Source organism: Aphis gossypii, chromosome 2 (assembly GCF_020184175.1).
Source record: "Aphis gossypii isolate Hap1 chromosome 2, ASM2018417v2, whole genome shotgun sequence".
Classification (NCBI taxonomy): domain Eukaryota; kingdom Metazoa; phylum Arthropoda; class Insecta; order Hemiptera; family Aphididae; genus Aphis; species Aphis gossypii.
This window is the reverse complement of record NC_065531.1, coordinates 75,499,771-75,522,258: the sequence shown is the minus strand read 5'-3', so window position 1 is coordinate 75,522,258 and position 22,488 is coordinate 75,499,771. Positions and strand designations below refer to the sequence as shown.

Here is a 22,488-nt window from a genome sequence, read left to right as displayed (position 1 = left end):
TAGTTATTCTAATTAGTAGGGCTTGGATTTTAAAGCATATGATTCTTTTTTTATATATCAGATAGAAATTTAATTTTTGTACATAAATTCGTTTCGCTTCATTCTGATTACAAAATATAAACCAATTTATTTTTTTCAATTATTATAGATGCGGATTTTTTACATGTTTATTATGCTATTATAAAAAAATAATACAAAATAATAATAATAAATGAAAAAACCCAAAATGCTGACTAAATGGTTATATTGGATTATTATTGTTTTCGTTATCAGCTTGGTTATTAAATGTATGAAATTTATAGATTATTAATCTACATATGGTACCTATAGTTCAGTATGTCAATAACATCAATATCAACCATTTAAAAATTTAAGATTTAGTGTTGTTATTTGAAACCTCTTGTATGAAGTATGCACATCCGTACTTAAGTGGATGTAGAGAGTTCGTTTTCTGTTGGAGAATAGAGTCAGCTTCACTACTACAAATCTAGGAAAATACATGGTATTAATTTAAATTAATTTTTTAAATTTTTTTATTCATTTTTATAACTCGTTCATTTTAAATTTTGGTCATATTTTTTTGCTTTTTTAAAACAACCACGTGTTTTTTTAGTCGCTTATTATGCTTTAAAATCCGGGCCATAATAATTAGTATTAATTTTAATTATCAGAATAATTTAAAACATACTACGTTTATAATAAATAACCTGATTTATTCAAATTAAAATATGCAGTTCATGTTGATTGAAAATACTTTGGTGTGTACATCCACAATACTTATGAATTACATATTTATGGAAACTAATTAATGTTTTTAAACTATTTAGTAACTAAAGATTTTGGAACTATGGTACCAGTACTTTTATGCGTTTTAATATGACGTAATATAATACTGACCGTTTCGTTATAACAGTTATAAGAAACAGCTTACATTTTAATGATGTCGTTTTCATAAATATAATATGGCATATTGTATTAAAGTATTCCTCTGAATAAATTAATTTGAACAAAATAGTAAGTTTACTTGACATAATATAAGTATAACTTTGTAAAGATTTTTATTTAAACAAATAAAACTCAATCCAATTATTTTTTGCATAAGACAATTTGTGGTTTTTTTTTTTTTTAACAATTTAATTTGATTAATTTGATTAGATTATTTTGTGTATTGGTATTTTTGAAAACTTTTTAAATGGACATTAAAATTAAAAAGCAATAAATTAGTATGAATATACAATTATTTCATACATTTGGTGTATGAACGTGCTAATCAATGTAAAAAATACGAATTTTCAATGCTTTCAGAACCATCCATAGAATTTTCTTTGAACATAATTTATTTTTTATTCGTATTATTTGTTATATAATATATAATATGGTGATACAGTTTATATTGTTTAATCGTTATAGATTGTAATTGTAAACAAAACTATTTTAATTGACTGTCAAATGGTTGCTTATATTTTTGGTGATACAAAAAAAATCACTTATTTAAAAAAAGATATTTGCACAACAATGTATTAGTTTTAACGATAATATTGCAAACATAAAAATAATATATGATATTATATAAACATTGTACATTATATTAAGTTATTATTAAAATTAAATAGTCTAAGTGTTTGTTCGTCTAATATTTATCCTGCTATATTTATTAAATTCTACTAACTGCCAGTTAAAGTCAAATTGAAAAACCGGTCCTTAGTCAATTTATAAACCGTTACTTTTAAGTATTAACATAACAAATACACAGTTTCTATTATTATAATATCAAACTTTAACCTTTGACATATAAAATAAATATAATGATGCTTTTTTATTGTGATCATATCTAAAAATATTTTATTTAGAAATCAAATCGATAGAACTTTTAAAAACTTTTAACAAATTTATTTTTATATGGATAGTACTTAAAAATAATAACCATATATATTTTTATAACAAAACATTCATTTTAAAAATGTCTAATTAAGTTGTATAATACAACTTAGTATAATAATAGTATATACATATTATATATCTTAAAATATACCTATAATAAATTATCAAAAAAAAAAAAAAAATTTGCCATGGAATTTTTCATTATGAGCTAACAGACTAGTAACAGTCACGCATTTACTAGCTATTATTGCTGTATGATTTATTTTTTTATCGATACATTCAAAAACGTACAAATGTTTCTATATTATATTATACAAATTTTAAAAACAATAAGTTTAATTTTGTTTCAAAATTAATATATTTATTGAGAATTGTTTTTTAAAATTTGTGAATTATCATAATACCCAAACACCAATGTGTTATTTCATATTTTAAATTATCTTGAAGCTTTATGAGTTGTGGCCTATTTGTAACAATTGTATCATATTGTAAATTTGAATCTATATTAATCAGTCTAAAACTAATATACTTATTTTCAAATTTAATTCCACTGAAAACTTTAATACTTCTAAATGAAATATATTAAGATTGTTTGTCATGAAAAAAATCATTGAATTTTTTATTTTATTAAAATAACGACTATAGGTACATATAATCATGAATTTAATGAACATGTTTTATAAAGAAGAAACTCAGTTTAAAATATTTATAAATATAAAATAGGCATTTATCTGTTATACATATTTATAAGTTAACGCAATATTATAATGTTCATAAACTATACTTTATGTCATAAAGTATGAGAAAAATAAATATATAAATTTATTTTATGATTGAAAAATATAATTGACTTTATTTATTTCTTATTTTAACTATAAGCATTTTTTTTCGTTTTTGCTATGTCTTACAATTTATGGTATATAGTATATATACAGGCCATTAAATTAATTGTGGTAACTAATAAAAATTAATTTTTTTTTCACCTTAAGTTTTGGGTTATTGAAGATAAAATGCTTGTTAACTACTTTTGTTGTTATATTAGAATAAATTAATTTTTTTATGACCTTACATCTTATTTTCCAAATAAATAAAAAAGTTTTCAAGATAAAAGTAGATATTATGAACAATGGAAATATTATTAATGCTTTACTCAAAGAAGTAGATGTTTTTTAAGGTGAATTGTATTTTAGTTTTAATAGTTTATGAAGTATGATAACAACTTTATGATTTTTTTTTTATTTGTTTCACACTCCATATCATTTTTAGCGCTGGAATTTTATAATGAATTATCGTGATAATATATTTTTAGTTATTACTGTTATATGTAATAGCTCAAATAATCTCAAAATTCATTATTTAATAAAGAAATTTCATAACATATTCTTAAATTTTTAAATTAAAAAGCCAGAGACAGTTCTGCTTAATACACTAGATACTTCCTCTAAACAAACTACAAAATGATTTTCTCCCTGAAAAATGATTTGGTAGTTATATTGTTAATAAAAAATATGTTTGTTGCTAACAAAATACATGAAAACGTAATTTTATTAACTCTCAATTTTCTGTAATAAAATATTTGTGTAGTTTTTGGTAAGTTGATTTCACAGAACTATTTTTTTCTAATACAATATTTTTGATGTAGAGGTTATTACAAATCATGTAAAAAACAAAAAAAAAATATGTTTTTAAAACACAAATATTGAGATAAAACTAAGTTCAAAAAGATTATTTTTAAAGTTAGAAATTAAAAATTATCATAACTTAAAACTTAAACTTAAATACTGTGCTGAGAAACATCATAATATAATGAGTATCCCACGTATAAAGCAATCACTATAATTATATAATTATTATTTTCATTCGTTATAAATATTTAAGTAATTATGATATTAAATACTTATAAATATTTTATGAAAAAACACTAGATTTTAAATTGTTTTAAAAACGTTATTTTTATAAAAATAAATAATTTTACGAAGAGTTAAAAATGATATTGACCGAATAAACTTTGATATATTTCGTAACTTAAATTAGCTTAATTTTTAACCTTATATGAAGAAATTTGATTGTTTTTTAAAAACTAATTAAAAAAATAATGAATCATTCATGTGGTTAAATCGTGCTACTAACATTTTAGATAGATTTGACTATAAATCAACAACTATGAAACAGACTGAAAATCAATAATATAATACTTACGTTATATTTGAGAAAAATAGGTATTTTACCTAATATTTTTATTATGTATTTATTGTATTTGAAATATTGTTATAATATTTTGTGAAAAATCTTATCAAATTTGTATCAGAATCGAATGAAATTAAATATTTTAAGTAAGTGCACAGATCCTAATATGTATAATAACACATTTTTCAAAGTGCAATATAAATTAGTCAAATAAAATAAAGTGTATTAAAAATTTAATTTAAAATAATAATCAATTTTTTTTTTTTTTTAAATAATTTATTTTATTTTTAATGTTTATGTTAAATAATAAAATAAAAGTTGAAAACGAATTTAAATTTATTATTAAGATCAAAATTATTAACAATGGTTAATATTGCAGCATATGAGTATTTTGATACGATAAAATGTTTTTTTTGGTAGGTTCATACTCATTTCCTACTCATTTACATATTAAAAATCAAATACATATATTATTATATTATATGCATATTCTATAGCTTACAGTTAACCCATCTGTTGTGTAATACAATTTAAATTAAATTGAATACAATAAGCACCTGTTACTTTTTGTATTGTGATATAATAGAATGTATGCACATTTTAAGATAATGCCAAAGTATGATATTATACACACTCACAAAATTTTAGTCAATATAGAACATAATATAATCAAAAAACTGCTATTATATAAGTGTTGCTATATTATTTATTATGTTAAACGAGTGATGAATTTGTTTCCATAGAAAATAAAATGTTATGAATTTAAATGTAAGTAATTTTCAATTTTATTTTAAGTTCAACCATTGTTTATGTTTTAGTTATTTTTATTGACATAGCCACAGTTTTTGTCTTCGTACAAAATTGTTGTTTTCACATACTTCTCTGACATACTCATCTAAGTTAACTAAATTCAATATAGGTAATAAGTTATAAGAGTTTCTTAACTAATTTTGTGCAATAAACGTACCTCTACGATGTTTAATCATAAGACATTTTTTTATGTGATGATTTAATTATTAACATCATAACCTATACTTACATGTGCACAGTATCTTAGTTAATTTATTCAAAACAGAATTCATCAGCTCGGTCAAACTAAGTTTATGTACTAATATAATACGAACGATGAATATTTTGAAACTATTGATGCATTTTATTAAATGCTGCAAGCATACTATATTTGAATCGGGAGTCGTTGTTGACATTATATTTATTATGTAGCATACATGCTGAAAAAAATGTATGAGTGCATTAAATAAAATTATTTGACCAGACGAATACTTGCAAAAAAAAAAATTGAATCATGTGTCATGTCATAATAAATTGTAATTCAGAAATACAATTAATGATTTGTATTTGAATATGAAACCATATACTTATACGAATTATCAATATTTTACACCTCAGATTGCTATCAATATGTTGTTCCTTTTTTAAATTCGGAATACGCATAATAATAATTATTATTAGGTACTAATATAATTGTATTTTAATTTAATTATGTTAAATAAATAAATAGAATGAAAAGTCCATCTTATATTTTCTCTGAATATCTGTTTAAAAAACTGTTACTTGCATTAGAATGACTGATTTTATGTAAAGCAATGCAAACTATTATCAATAAAAAAAAAACAGCCAAAAGTTTGATAAAATATATAAAACTACCTACATAATATGTATTTTGCATTATAATTTAAAGATAAATAAATTAAACACTTTAGGTGCCATGGTTAAACCCATATTGTGTTGTTATATTCTAAATTATATATAAAAAAAAAAACATAATTAATAAACCAATGAATGTAGATAAATAATTATCAATATCATAATCTAATATTAATAAGTATCAACAAGATACGATACTATTTTCCGAAAATTCTAAAGTTTTTTGTTAAATGTATTGCGGAAAAATTCAATTACAATATGTATCTTTTAAATTTATTGTAATGATATTATTATATTATGTATGTTATTAATATTAAGTTATTGTATTCCTAAAATATCTATAGTAGAGATAACTGTACAATTTAACCGAATTAAAATAGAACCCGCTTAAAACCCAAGCTTAAGGCTTAGCTCGCGAGTAGATGCTTTGAAAAATCCTTAATGACACATCTAAACTAATGGTCTAAAATATTTCCCTTTTCTGCTCACCGCACTATATCAAATAATATCCAAAAACCTTTTACAGGCTATTTAAATGCATTGAATGAATATCGAATATTGAATATAGGAATATCAGTTTACCTAATCAATAAAATTTCATACACAAAATCTCTAAAATTATATTAAAACGATGCGTGTCGTAATATATCACTATGAATACGTTTCGTATGTTCAATGACTGATAGTGCGTTATACGAACACATTTTACCAATGTCATTTTAGGGTTAGGTAAATTACGATGAATGGCTTTAAAATCTCTAAGCCTGCCTGGTTTATCTGACTTATTTTACAACTCTGTGGTCATTTATCATCAGTATGACCTTTCGTAAATATACGACTAACCCCGATCGAAATAAATTTGTAGAGTTATAACGAGGCCATCGATACTAAATAATAAAGTCGAATTTGGTACAAATAATAATAGTTTAAATGCTAATACATGTAGGATTAGGAATTTACCTACCTTTGATTTAAACATGAAGACAAAACTATTAGTACCTAGACGCTTATTTAATATAATTATGTTTGATTTAATTATTTTTTAATGGGTCAATCTATTTATGTTTAAATAATACACAATAATAACATGTTATTTATCTATTTTACATATAAATATAAATTTGCTATGCCTTAGTAAGTTGTCATAATATATTCTTTTTGAAGATCCATAGCTATATTTATTCACATAAAATATAACTTTTTAATGGAATTTAAAAAAAAGTATTGTAATACAAAATATAAGATATAATATATTCCACATAAAATAATAATAATTTACCAATGTATGATATTATTATTATTTTTAAGATTAGAATTCATGATGGCATTTTTAAAAATAAGAAAACACACACGTAGAGTTATTCAAATGTTAAAACCCCATATCATCTAATATAGTATAATTGTGTGTTTTGCAAAAAAAAAAAAAAACATTTAAATATATTATATGTTATATTATACGTTTTGATGAATGAATAATGAATATTATTGTTTTGATTTTGGAAATTAGATACTTTAAGCTTTAATAAATGGAAAAAAATTAACAAGAACTATAAAGCAGATATTATGAAGTTTGTCGTTTGAGAATTTTTAAATTATTTTTTAGTAGTTATCACATGATACCATTAAAAACCTTAATATAACCTACAAATCTCATAGTATTATATAAACAATTTAATTTCTTTTTAATGATACCTTATATATTGGTGATTTGTATTTATTTTAAATAAATAATAAACAAATATTTATTTGATAGATACATTTTAATTATGATTTTCAAATAACATTTGTTTAGTATTATTTGGTCATGATAAAAAATTAATCCACATACATTCACTATAGAAAAAAAATTAAATATTTACAATCAATTGGCATTCATTTCCTTTACTTCTTGAAAATTGTTGCGTATAAGAAAATAATGATTTTAATATCAATATTTTATCGAGTATAATAGATTTGTACAGTAATAATAATAGTAAATCACCATAAACATTATCATATAATCAACCGAATCCTGGTTAAAATGGTAGGGTCGTAGGGATATAGTATAGAAATAATTTTAAACATATTGTACATATTATACAGGTGAGACATTTAACCCAATACATTTCACATTGATACGGACAGTGGTTTATAAGTTGAAATAACCGTTCTGAGGGTACGTGGCTGCAGATATAATTTATGGCAGAGAACCCAAATGCCAAAAGGTATTGTGGTTACACAAAATGTACAATTTGTAAGTACACTTAAAAAAAAAGTCACTGACAACACAATAAACCATGTAGGATGGGCATGGAAATGTTCCTGTAAACAACGAAGAATGTAAAATAATAGGGGAAACTTAAAAAAATTATTTGAACTATTACTATGCGTATATACATTAACTGATATATTTATGACCACATTAATAACACATGCATTTTTACTCTCATAACATTCAAATCATAAATTAATATCTATTTTTTTTTTTTTTTATAATTAAAAATGTTATACAATTTAATATTTTATACACTTTTAATTACAAACTAATTTTAATACTAAATAAGGTTTGAAAATTAATTACACAATTTATGGCTCATACATTTTTTATTGAAATTTAAATTGAAAAAAATAGCTCAAAGTGAATTAAAAGTTCAAATTCTGATTATATGAACTTTCAAATGTATAATTATCATTTTATTAAAATTGTTTTTGATGTTTAGTCATCGCACAACAAATATTAAACGTAAAAAAATAATTCATTCCACAATTTTATTATTTATATCATCATTTTATATACTCAATTACATGTATGTATTACCATGACCCATTCAATAACAAGATATACTCGATATTTACAATCCAACAGAGGGAATTCTTGGTTTTGTAATGTTATTTATTCGAATTCGAATTTATATTTTATGATAAAAATAGTCAATGGTACTTATTACCACTATGTTATAAACATTATACTCAAGAAATAATAACAATTTATGCCGTTTGTAAAATATTATTATCAGTGGGATATACATATTTTTTTTTACAAAAACCATTAAAGCTTAACAACATACATAATAGCTTAATATTATCTACGATAGCATGAAAACCCTAAAACATGTTTTTATTTTTTAAGCAAAGGGCTTATTACCTCTAATTTTAGAGCGTCCCACGAGAATAAAACAATTAAAAATGGTCGAATGAGTTTCCTTTGTTTCCCAAATTTAATATGTTTGCTATAAAAAAATAATTAATCGTTTAAATATCATACGGATTGCTTTCGACTAGATTATAGTAATTTTATTAAGTAAAATTGTCTTAAATTAAGTCAAATAAATTGTATATTATAATATTATATTTTTTTTCTATACTTTATAAAATATTTTATTAACATTCACACATATGGATATTATTTACACGTAATACGAAAATAAAAGTTAAAAAAAAATATATTATGTATTATTTATAATGAGATATTATTATGGTTTATATAATTATATTATAATATTATGTATATTTTTTCGTATTAATAAGTACTTAATTTAGAGTTTGGTGAACAATTGGAGTTCGTTCAAGAAAATTTGTGTTTTGATCATTTTAAAAGAGAGGAAATAAATTAATATCACGTTTATAATACATATTTTTAGAATTTCTAAAATTGCATTCATGATTAAATATTTTTTTATTATTCATGATTGATTATTATGATATAATAATATCATATGTACACTGTACATATAGATACACTACTTCAAATATTGGTTTTGAACCTTATTTTAGTAAACCAGACAAACATTTTTTTAAAGATGCTGTGTTAATACACATATACATTATACAAAACTGCAAACGAATGTACTTATAATATAATAACTACTGATTTGTTTTTCTTTAAAATTCAAAACAAACATGTAACCACTGAATAAAATTATAAGTATGTTTAATCTTAAATTAAAAACAAATATTTGAGCAAATAAGTGGTTAAAACGCAATATTTAAAATTGTTAATATATTTCAATGCTCCAAGTTTCAATTTGTCTGTATTACATATTATGTTTTTATATTTAGGTATAGAAAAAATATTTTTATTTTATTATTATAATAATATTATTTTGCTAACATTTAAATGAAAAGTTGAAATATGGTAAACTTATAAAAGATATCTATATAATTTATTATAAAACTCATTTTATTTTTTTTATCGATCTTAAAATAAATTTAATACCATGAACAATAGTTACATAGGTAGTAATATTATATATTAATAAAGTAAACAACTAGATTACAGCAGTTTTATTTATTATACAGTTTTGTTTGCGTAGGAAAATTTATCATGTATACGTTTTTTACGTGATTGGGTCCGAGCACAATGTGAAGGTGTGAAAAATATCTTCTGCTCAATCCGGTATTGATTATACAGATAGCTATTATGTGTGTAACAGATAGTTCAGTTCTGCGATTCAATTTTTATATGAGTTATAGATAGGCATTTAGTTTTGTGAATTCTTTGATTATTTGGTTATAAGATTATTTACCGATCTACCACCATAATTCAAAAATCATCTTTGGTTGAAAAGAATAACATTAATAATAATATGATTCATTTTATACAGACACTAAAAATGTAGTTAAAATACTTGAATATTTGAGTGAAATCATTTTTATTAGAAATATAAAATAAAAATTATAAATATATTTTGTTTACAATAAACGAAATATGAATTTCGAAAAGAAAAAATAACAAATAGTGGTTAAAAGGTGGTAATAAGGAATGCTCGTATTAATACTTAGGTAAAGACGGGGTTTTGAGTAAAAACCCCGCATTATAATGTTAATAACATAATTTTACCTGTTATTACATTTTCCAACTGTCGTTATAGAATACTTTTTGATATCAGACAATATGTTTATACACAACTAATACTGCTTAATGCCTACTTTTGAAGTAAATGAAAATTACATTTTACTATGCATTTCAGATTTTAAATTCTTATGTACTTTTGATAATTTATTTAACCCTAAATAGGTTTTAAAAGTAGATACATTTCAAAGGTATCTTACAAATCTCATTTTCACATTTTAAATATGATTGAACTAGTTTTATTTACTTTGTAAAATGTAAATAATAAAATAATTAGGTTTATTAATTGTTACTTATTATCAAGGCAATAAAATAAGTTAAAATATATTTTTTTATATAATCAAAAATATATTTAAATATCTATTTAGGTGATGTTTTCTGACGATGACATCCCGAAAACAAGAAATTCGTAAAAATGAAAAATAAATGTGAAGTGTATTTATTTCCTACGTTTTAAGATAACAAAATTCAAAGTTTATCTTACTATTCAAATTAAACAGAGTCATTCTACAGTTAGGTACAATTTGAAATTTTCTGAAACAAAAAAAGCAAAACAAACATTTTAGAATTGTGTTACGGATCCACAAATATTACTTGAAAGAGGGTTACATTAAATTAAAAAATTCTACAAAAAAAGATTCATGTCCTTAAGTATCCTAATTTCATAAACACTTCTATGTAATTTTTCATATTCTATAGACTAAAGGAAAACCACAGAGCGAAAAAAACTCTAGGGAAATAGCTCTACTGTAATATAAATGTCGAGTGTATTTTATTACCACGTTGGTCACTGTAATACGTATTACATTTGAATTCAATGATAGATCATAAAATATAAAAAATGATTCTAAGTGAAGTCCAACGGCTTATACTTTTTTAGATATTTTATTATATTTATATTGCTATGTTGGTAATATGGATTTTTAAACTGTAAAAAATTCTTATATCATATTTATCCTATTATTAACTAATAATTTGAAACTTATGTACTGTATAATAGTGTGAACGAATTCGTTGCATAATAATGAAAACTATAGAATTATATTTTAAAGCTTTTGATAGTGCATTAAAATATTTTTAACATTCCTAGAAAAAAAACTAATTGAATTCAAAAAATTGAAAAATATAATAATTTAAGTAATAGTCGACTGTTTCAAATTTCTAAAATATTTGAATCATAAAATAAAAACAGTCTTAGTTAGAGAATTAAGAGTTATTGTACTTTTGAATATCCAATTTAATCAAATTTTCAATTGTTTATTCATTCATAAAATGTACTGGTCTTTAAGCTGTTTTTTTTTAATTTTGGTAACAAAATTTATGAAGAATCTTGTATTTAAATTTAAAGCTTTTCACCTCACAAACAAAAGTGTTATCATACATCAAATATAAATATAACAAAAAGATACAAAGTATTTTGGAAATTATTTTATGTCAAGAACATCATAATATAAATATTTTGTGATAAAAGTCAAGTCTCAAATGCTATTTTTTATTGAATTTATTTAATTTAAAAAACATTGGAATATTTCGATTCTCAATTTCTCTTTAATATCCCCACTAGATTCAGTTTTATTTCATAAATCAAACAAATGGTTGAATATTGAATTTATATACTTCACTAAAATACGTCAAAAGATACAAATAAAAAACTTAATATTTACACCATTGCATGGAAAAACAATGATATATCTTTAAGGATCATTGTAGTACATAGTAACATTTTAAAATATGATGTTCATCTATGACACGTTAACGTTCGCGATAACTTATCTAACGTTCAAAACTCAAAGTAATAACAAATTCCAAACAATTTTATTCATAAATATAAGTTATATTATAACTATCATTACATATTATGATGAAAAATATATCAATGAAATAGCTATGATAACTTAATTATATTATGTATTAATTTTTAGGGACAACCTACGTACCTTAACACGAAATTGGTTTGAAAATATATAAGTTGTAACCAGCCTAAAACATAACTATGTTAAAAAAATATACCGATATAATTATAAAACCAATGTATTGTATGTTATATTGGTTTAGAATCTTAAATGACTACTAATCATGATCCCCAATTAATAAATAGAATTATAGATACTAAAATACATCTGACCTAAAAAAATGTCCATTTACAAATTTTTAAATTTAAAAATTTGATAGTTTTCTACAAAAAATATAACATAAAGTTTGAATTACTTGGTTAATAAAAAGTATTACTGAGCTTATTCTGTAAGTTTTTCCATTAATGTAAAATCACTTAAAAATCTGAAAAAATCTAAACCTTGTTTATGATTAAAAAAATATATCAAGTAGGTACCATTTAAATTAAAAATAATGTATAAAGTGAACAGAATGTAATGCATATTTAAATTAATAACTCGTAAATAATTTAAAATTACTACTATCCTAATCAAAAAATAAATAAAAAATAAATTGCATGTTTGAAAATGTATTTTTTTACATTGAAAGTTATTTGTAGGTTTAAATTGAATAGAAAAATAAATGAAAGAGGAAATCATCTTCACCCTACTTAACAATATATAATCAAATGTTTTATATTTTCAAAAAGCACATCGTTAATTTTGTTGTTTTATTGTATTAAAAGAAAAAAAAATTAACAATATTAGCAAAATAATCATACAGTATTTAAAGAAAATCTATATACTAAGTTTGCATGAACAAATTAACAAAGGAAAAATAATAAAATTGTTTAACGTTTATATTATTTTTTTTTTCTTATTATATGTTATGATAATGTACATATATTTGATATTCTAAATACACATTTATGTACACTTTTCAATACAACTATTATATAAAACTATGTGTTCGTGTGTTCTACTATATTAAGTAGGTGTAAGGAATTTCTTATGAAATATTATAGCTAATACCTTTATACAAAAAAAAAGAACAACGTACCTATATCATTTTTAGTTTTTTTTCATGTAAATAAAATAAAATTTAATGCATTTCAATTTCATAGTTTAAAATAACAGAGCACGCTCAAACTAATCTTGTATTATTATAAATGGAATCGTTTAAAATATATTTTTTATATTCATCAACAGTCAAACCATGATACATACAATATTACACTAATAATCTAAATCTATATATTATATATATATATACCTATATATAAACATATTAAAATACATAATATTTATTCATAGTTAGCTAAATAAATATAAAGTGATTTGATCTGAAATATCACACTTTTAGTGTATAAAATAGTAAAATATTGTAAAAGGAATATTAATTTTTTACAATCTTGAATTCTAAACAGTTATAATATTATTGTATACCGAACAGTGAATAATGTTATGTGAGACGATGATATTAATTCATGAACTAAAATTATATATTCATTTACACAAAACTTTTAAATAGCGTTACGAATATGGTAATCTTCATTAAAAAAAAAAATCCGCATGCCCAACACCTTTTATTATTTTAAGCGTATTATAATTTATCAGTTACGGTGATTTTTAAGATTCAATGACACAAGGATAAATAGGGTGATTCAACATTTATATTATAGCTATTTTATCATATAAATATTCATAATAATGACAAATTTTTAATATGATTTTGGTTTTTTATTTAGAAATATTTGAGACGATTTGTAATCTTTATTTTATTTATAATATTTAAGGAGTGGATTTGGGGGTTCCGTTTTAAAATTTGAGTTATCAGAGTAGTAGACCAATTTTGTAAGGTACATCCTTATATATATACTAGGTACTCTACTCCACTTACTTAAGTTTAAATACATATAACTAACTACTCGTCTAAATTTCGACTTGTACGTATCAAAATACTCTGAAAAAAATTCTCCATAGTGTGATTACAATAAAATTATAGGTTGCTATTTAAATTTCTAAAGTTGAGCCCCGAACCACCCTCTCCCTAGAATGTATTAAAAATATTTAAAAATTATTCATAATTTTAAATTGTCCTAAATAATCAATCGTTGTATTAAACATGTTTTTCTATTATGAATATATTTATTTATTTATATTTTTTATTTGTACGATAAAATAGTTGGAACATACATTTTAAATCACCTTGTATATCCTAGTTATAATATCATAATTTAATTAATATGTTGAAAGATATTACAGTCCTAAACAATTTAATAATAATAAAATTTCTATATTTTATGATCTAATAGCGTTATCTTACGATAGGTGTTGGCAAATAAAATATAATTTACCTGAACGCAGAGTAACGATATTGACGGTTAGCTAAGCCGTGAGTACTTTGGGAGGCTGACGAACGTCGGAGCGAGACCACCACCAAAGGAGTGCGTTTGGGGGATGCTGCGAGACGACTGTCGTCCACGAGTCCACCGTCATCGTCCCACCCACCCCCGGAAGGGATCTCGTTCCTCCGCCAGGATTAAAGGCACGCATGACCCGAAATACGCGTAACAACAACAATAATAATATATTATCATCGCGTAAACGTTATGTTCCTATTCCGCAATATTATACGAACGCGCATGCAATATTACATAATTTCTGCGTTTTGACTAAGTTGACATTTAAGACGGGGCTGTTACCAATTGAAATTCTCTTTGTTTATTCACGACCGACTCTCGTTGTTTATTTATTTTTTTTTTACGATTTTGACCGAAAATAACGACTTAATTCCGTCACGACGATTGACAGCCTTCGACCGTTTTTATCGGTTTTGCTTATCGTTTTTCTAGCTTTCGTCTCGATCCATTATCGACTGTCGTCAGCCTCCAGCCATATACGCGAGCATTGTATTATATACATCGTCCCGAAAAAGCTTATCAAACGATACAGAAGTTTATTTATGTACAACATTCGATCCGAACTGTATGCACGTATATAGTAACGATCAATTCAGATCAAACCATCGTACTAAATTACCCGGAAGTCGTGTATCATTCTGAGAAACATCACGATTTACCACCAGACATATTTACCATCGGATTGTATTGTTTAAAGGATGATAGAATTCAGACCATGGGATTCGTGTAAATCAGAATATATATATACATAAATATTTGTTGACATGATCTTTCTTTTTTTTTAAGGTGAATATGATATCAAATTTACTGGATTATAGTATTCAATATTCTAAAATCTTAGTACTCTGACCACCGTTTGAAATAATTGATTAAATTTGAAGTTTTTCAATTGTCATAAATTTAAAATATTAATAATAGATCGTAACCAATAGTAATCAAAATCAGTGGTAAATTATTTGCTTACATACCAGCTATTACCTATACAAGCTGATAGATATATTAATTTTTGATCTTAAACATTATAGGATAAACGACTTTGATAAAAAAACTAACCTTACTATACTTAACCTTTTGAGTGATAATGTAAATATTAATAAATTCGTATGTTTACTAGCTATACATATTAATAATACGTATTTTTTTCTTCTGGGCAACATATTTTTAATGAGGATTTTTCTATAAACCCAGGTGCACTGCATTTCAATGGAAATTACTAGTTTGTTCAATGTATTATTTAAAAGCAACCATGTTTGGAAAAAATATTTAAAATAAAATAATGTTAAAAGGTACAATATTATTCGTTTCTTTATGTATTATTTGTTATAACTTTTCACTATTAAAACGAGAAAAAAAATTAAAGCAGGTTTTTTTTTACAAAAGTTAATGTATTTTACAATCTGAAGTTGTATGTATTAAAAGTGTAATGTGTATTTTATGTATTTTATTGAAAATACACGTCATGTTCAATGTACCTACATATTCATTAACCGTTAAATCATATTATGAATTAAATGCATAGAAAAGCATAATAATTAATATACAATTGTACTTGCAGTGCTGCTAAATGTAGACAAGAAACAGCTGTAATAAATACCTATAGTAAGTTTCAACAACAATGATATTTTAATTTGCCTTTATACACGTAACGAAATTATTTAAGGGTTTTATTATACAACATAATATGACTGGTGTACTCTAATTCACACTAAATGAGCTGATTATTGTCACAAACAAGATACTAATTCACGGTTTTCTGTTTGTTTATTAAGTTAAATAATCTAAAACTTATAAAAACACGCCATGATAATAATATTGGTATATTATTATGTAGAGTATTAACTCAGCATTAATATAATATGCGTTTAATATAACAACAAAATATTAACAACCATACCTATTATGTATTACACAATCAACAAAATATGTATTTTCAACGGATATTTTATATACTTATAATATAGTTCTTGTTAGTAGACATATGATTTTAGAAAATAATATAACACTATTGAAATCATAATATTAAGTTTTAATATTGTCATTTTAACATTTTAATAATTTAAAATATAAACAATTTTATAAATTACTATACAATAATATTATATACTATATACAGAAACCATAAACGAAGAAACTGTTATTAAGATTGCGTGCTTATGCTATTATTAGCTGAATAGCTTATAAAACAGTTAATAGAAAAACTGTTAGTATTTCTTTTAAATATTATTTGCTTCAATGTGAATTATTTATTGTTCATTTATTAATAAAATTATGAACTAGCCTGATATATGAACCCACGTGAACATTATTTATTAATGCATAATAAAACATTAAAATACTTATTTCAAACAACTGAATTTTATTTAAGTTTTTAAATTCTACAGGGTCATTAAGTATTTTTTTTTCCAGTCCCGTGATTTTTGAAGTGTATACCGTTATTTTATAAATTATAAATTAGAGAACACTACATTACGCATCATTATCGAACACATCGCCGTTGACACGAAAAGAACCACACATGTGATAACCCCCTTATTTTTTAAAACAAATAAAAAACGTTAAGAAAAAAATAAGTAAAATATCATCATGATCTACATAATTCGATTGTAAAGCTTGTAAGTTATATAAAATCTTATTTTGAAAAAAAATAATGAATCTGAAATTTAATATTTGTAAAAATATTATATACATTTTCAATGTTTTGACACATTGGAAGTTTTATTATAATTTATTTATTTTTGCTAATCTTACATAGGAAAGTTTTTATAGATATTATTAGTCTCAAATATCAATATTATATATTTTAAATATATAGATGTGTCATTAACACACAAGAAGTTTTATTTATTATAAATTGTCATTAATGGAGATATACGATACCACATAAGATATATAATATCATCAAATAATAGTTTATTTTTTCTGAACCCAAGAAGAGCAAAATTTCAAAAACCATATGTAAATATTATAAAAATTTTTTCGTGTCAACGACGACATAATATTATAATATATTATGATACTTTTTTTTAAACAACTGTCGACCGTTTGAAATTTAAAACAGGAATTTAATGTCAATTGCAGTGATATTTTATTGGCTGTTTACTATTATTAACAGATTTTAATTCTATAGGATAGTTGTTTATTATAAATAAAGTATAATATTTGCAATAATGATAAAAAAAAAAAATAAATAATAATGATAATAATAGTTCAAATATAAATATTAAATTTAACTTACATTGACGTTCAAGTATTCGATAAAAATAAACAAGACAACACTTAAATTATTACCCTTTGTGAATTTTAGGTCATCCATTATTCTATATTATTTTTTTTAATTTTCAGAGAGTATAACATGAACTACTATAAACTCAGTATAATCTCAAATAATCCAGTAAACTGTATACAAAATAAATGCCACTAAAGTAAATTATAAATCATATTATGTAATATTTTATTTTAATATACTCGCCGTTACATTAAGTGAAAAACATGTTATTATATATAAATTATAAAAAACTTTATTTTAATTTTATTTATGTAATTTTAATATTATGACAAGTACATTTTTAGTAGATACATTTTTTTTACCATTTAAGGAAATTATTATAATTTGGTAATCGTATAAAACGTAGGTTTTAGCACGGTGTTTGATATTTTAATAATTAATTATAAAACCTTTTCCATTAAAATAAAATAATAATATTATCTTACTTTTTAAAAGTTCAACTTTCTAAACTCAAACTGTATCATCATTTATTCACGTTGCGCCTTGTAAATGAATATCACTGGATAATTTAAAGATTGCTTAACGATTTTTAAAGTGGTTTTTACACATCTGAATAGTACAGGAATTTAGTTTTTACATTACATAAGTATTGAACAAAAGATTTTCATTTTTACATCCCAGTGCCAGATAACAATAAGAAAAAAGTAACAGAAAATAAAATAGGAAAAAATATATCTCGATGCAAAAAACTGCTCTTGGTCGTACAACAATAGTCACCTAGTAAATAATAATGATAACAAAAACGACTAGTCTATAAAATAATATTGCTGTTCAATCGAATACGATTTGCAGTAGATAAGTATATAATAACTGTAAACATAACACGGCATTATAATATATATGATACGTCATGTGTATATAATAATCGTAACAAATATTATGATTATGTATAAGATTTACCATAATGTAAATATAATTATTGTCATTTAATGTATAAAACTATGTCATGTTACTATAATATGAATTTATAAATCGCACGATATATGGTATACATAATAATTATGTACGATTTATTTTCATCTAATTTATATTATATTTTTATTGAAGTTAATTTGATGTAAAAAAAATATATTAAGCAGTAAACTAACATTAATTTTCGTTAACCTACCTACCTGTGTGCCTCACCGTGGCTACGTATACTATGTTGTGAATGTGTACTTACCGTAATTTGTTTTGGATTAATTGTGAAGTAAGTTTTCTGTTGGTGTGATTTAATATAAGTGTTCTATTAAATTAATGGGTTTTCATATGTGAATAGTTTTCGGTGAAAGAGCTTTATACTATATATAGGCTTATAGTGAATAGAATTCTATATTATTCTTCGTAAAAGAATTGAATAGAACTTATAAGAACATAAGTCTATAAGTGGTCGTTTTTAATTTAATGAAACACCGAAGAAAATAAAATTTACTTTTCTTATTTTTCCTAACAAACTTCGTGTTTTACGTTTATATAAAACTAGAAGAGTATGTTTTATACCTTTGCACTATACTAGAATAATATTGCTAAAGTTGTTTGAGAATTAAAATGATCGTATAACTATATTTATTGAAGTGATGTGTTTAATATGTTATATTATATAATATAAACGGTTTGAGTTATAATTAATGAATGTCGTTTATTTTTAGATGATATAAAGATATAGATGATAATTTAGCTATTTCATATTAAAATATAAATGCATATACTTAAATTCATTTTTGTCATTAGTATCAGTAAAACAACTCCGGTAAACTCAATTGTTAGTAAATAATAATTTTATTTCCATTTTATGTTATCAATTTAGTATATAAATATGTGGTGTTTTAAATTAGTCAAATACATTTTTAATTTAAAAAAAAAATGGATTTACAAACCACATTTGAACAATATAAACTTTGAACACTTGTATAAACTGTAGAATAAGTAAAATTGAATTTCAATGGAGTAAAAATACTAATTACTATGCTATAGCAATGATAGTATTATGCATACACCTTATGGAATTTATTCTGATTGGATTATTGAGTAAGTATGACCCAGGTTAGAATAAATTACCCCGACCTATGGTACGAATTAGTGCAACAAAGTAAATATTAGCTTTGAATTCAATAGTAAATAAACGTCGTATTGTGAAAGTTAAATAAGTTAAACTTTGTTGGATTTTCCGTAGTAAAACGCAATAAATAATGTTATTTGGAAATTACTCTGTTACTCATTTAGTTTAAAAGTCTATTAAATTGGAGTACCTAATATATGGTGCAAAAATATTTTTAGTGCGCATATAAATAATAATATATAGTTTAATTTACATAAAATAATAAATTTATAAAATTAAAAACCCCACTTTAATATTTTTTCTGGTTATATTACCTAACCAAGCATTAACCTCTTTTTTCAATATTGCAGATATACCAACAAAATCTGATCCTTGAAATTTTTAAATATCCTTCAAGAATAAATTTTAAAAATCTTGAGAACTTTTTTAGTACTACTAAAAGAACTTTCTGTTTCTGTGGGAATACCATATTCTGTTTTTCAATTGGAAATGATCTGTTTTTGCCACGAATCATTTAAAGAATAACGATTCTAAAATCGTTGTGGTAGGTATTCTAATTAATCAACAATTATTTTATAGTTGCTATTTAACTTGTTTACCAAAGATGATAGATCTATGGTAATTGTTTAGAATTTTTGATAGCTACAGTAATTTGAATACTTTTGTAGTATGATTTAACATTAATTTATTTATAAACATTTTATAATAACTAAAAAATATCAAAGTATAATAAAAAAATTGATTTAATATTATAGGTATTTTAAAAATAATTTTTAAGGTCTTTAATCTTAAATACGTATTTACTATTTATGTAAGTAGTAAAATTTTAACTATACTTAAAATTTACTCGTTAGGAATTTTAAATTAGATACATCAAATTAATATATATATATATATATATTTATTTTATTATTTACAGGGAAAGAAATTTTTTTAATCTTTCCTTCCGAAAAATAGAAATTTATATCGTATATATTATATATATGATATAGTATATGTGTACATAAAAATAACAGATCTTTAATGTATGACAGTAAAAACATAAGACAATGGAGCCAAAATCAACAGTAGGTTAGGTAACGTTTTCAATAAAACATATTATTTTATCAAAGTCTAAAATGCTTTTATAAAAAGGAAATCTAAATAAATTAATAGTTATAACCTAATTGATTTTAATATTATATACGTAAATTTTGTTTCCATTTTTGAGATATATTCGACCATTCACAAGCTTTCGAAAATATATTTTACAAAGAGAAATTATTCTAAGAATTCACAAAGGTGAAAACAAAATTGCATTTTAACATAGTATAATATTAATAACTAACATATTACATAAAGTCATTAAAAATATTATTGTTAAAAAAATAAGTCATAGTTTTTATTAAAATGTATCCATGTGTTTTTTTGCTATGCATTTTAAAAATATTATGGTAAAACTATTTTGATGAAATGTAAATGTGATTGTACGCTTTAAACTTTATTTTATTAACTTATAAACTTCGATTCAGTACCTACATTATACTAATTAATTTTAGTATAATTTCTTAATGGAATATTTCGATAAAGAATTATAAAACTTTTATTAGTATAACTTATTACAAAGTGTACTAAATACTTGTATACTACAGATGAATTACGAGTATTACGACCAATAAAATATATTATATTTTATGTGTCTTGCAATAATTTAATTAATTATTCCTCAAAAAAAAAATAAATAAATAAATAAATAGGTGTTGACTTTCTTATTCCGTATAAGATGAAACGTATAGAAACGTAAATTTTATAATTTTGTTTTATTTTTTATAAGATGTTATGAAAAAAAAAAAAAATCAAAGAAAAAAAAGTCAGGTTATTGTAAAATCATAACATTTTCTAGTTCCGATCAGAATTCAAAAGACGTAACAAAAACGATTTCCATCCATCAAATATGATATTCGTACCTTAACAGACGTATCGACAGTATTTTTGTGTATATATATATGTATGTATACATGCTAGCTGCAGTTGTATAGTATAATAAATGCATATTGCATGTTATTTTGTTATCTAGCACGTATAACATAGCTACAGGTATCTAAAAAAATTCTATCCCATCACGACTGTTTATTTTTCGGATTCATTCAGATATGTATTCCATTTCAACCCTTCACATGTAATACCTACGTTTAAACATATATGTATTTTATATTTACAATTTACATATTTGTATGGATTTGTAAGGTACTATAATATTTTGTGCAGCGAGTGACGATCGACTTGCCACTATATGGTTCATATATTCGCCGAATACATTAATTTAG

General features: G+C 22.7%; 1 protein-coding gene across 1 annotated transcript in view; it reads right to left on the bottom strand.

Moving 5' to 3' along the window:
- The window catches only part of LOC114120512 (uncharacterized), a 69,500-nt gene extending 54,577 nt beyond the window's left edge, over positions 1 to 14,923 (bottom strand). Inside the window, exons 1-2 of the mRNA XM_027982433.2 lie at positions 14,793 to 14,923; positions 11,049 to 11,098 (exon numbers count right to left, since the gene is read on the bottom strand). Of these exons, the coding sequence (XP_027838234.2) occupies positions 11,049 to 11,070 (22 nt within the window). The 5' untranslated portion in view covers positions 11,071 to 11,098; positions 14,793 to 14,923. The remainder of the gene's footprint in view (positions 1 to 11,048; positions 11,099 to 14,792) is intronic.
- Positions 14,924 to 22,488: the final 7,565 nt, after the last annotated feature.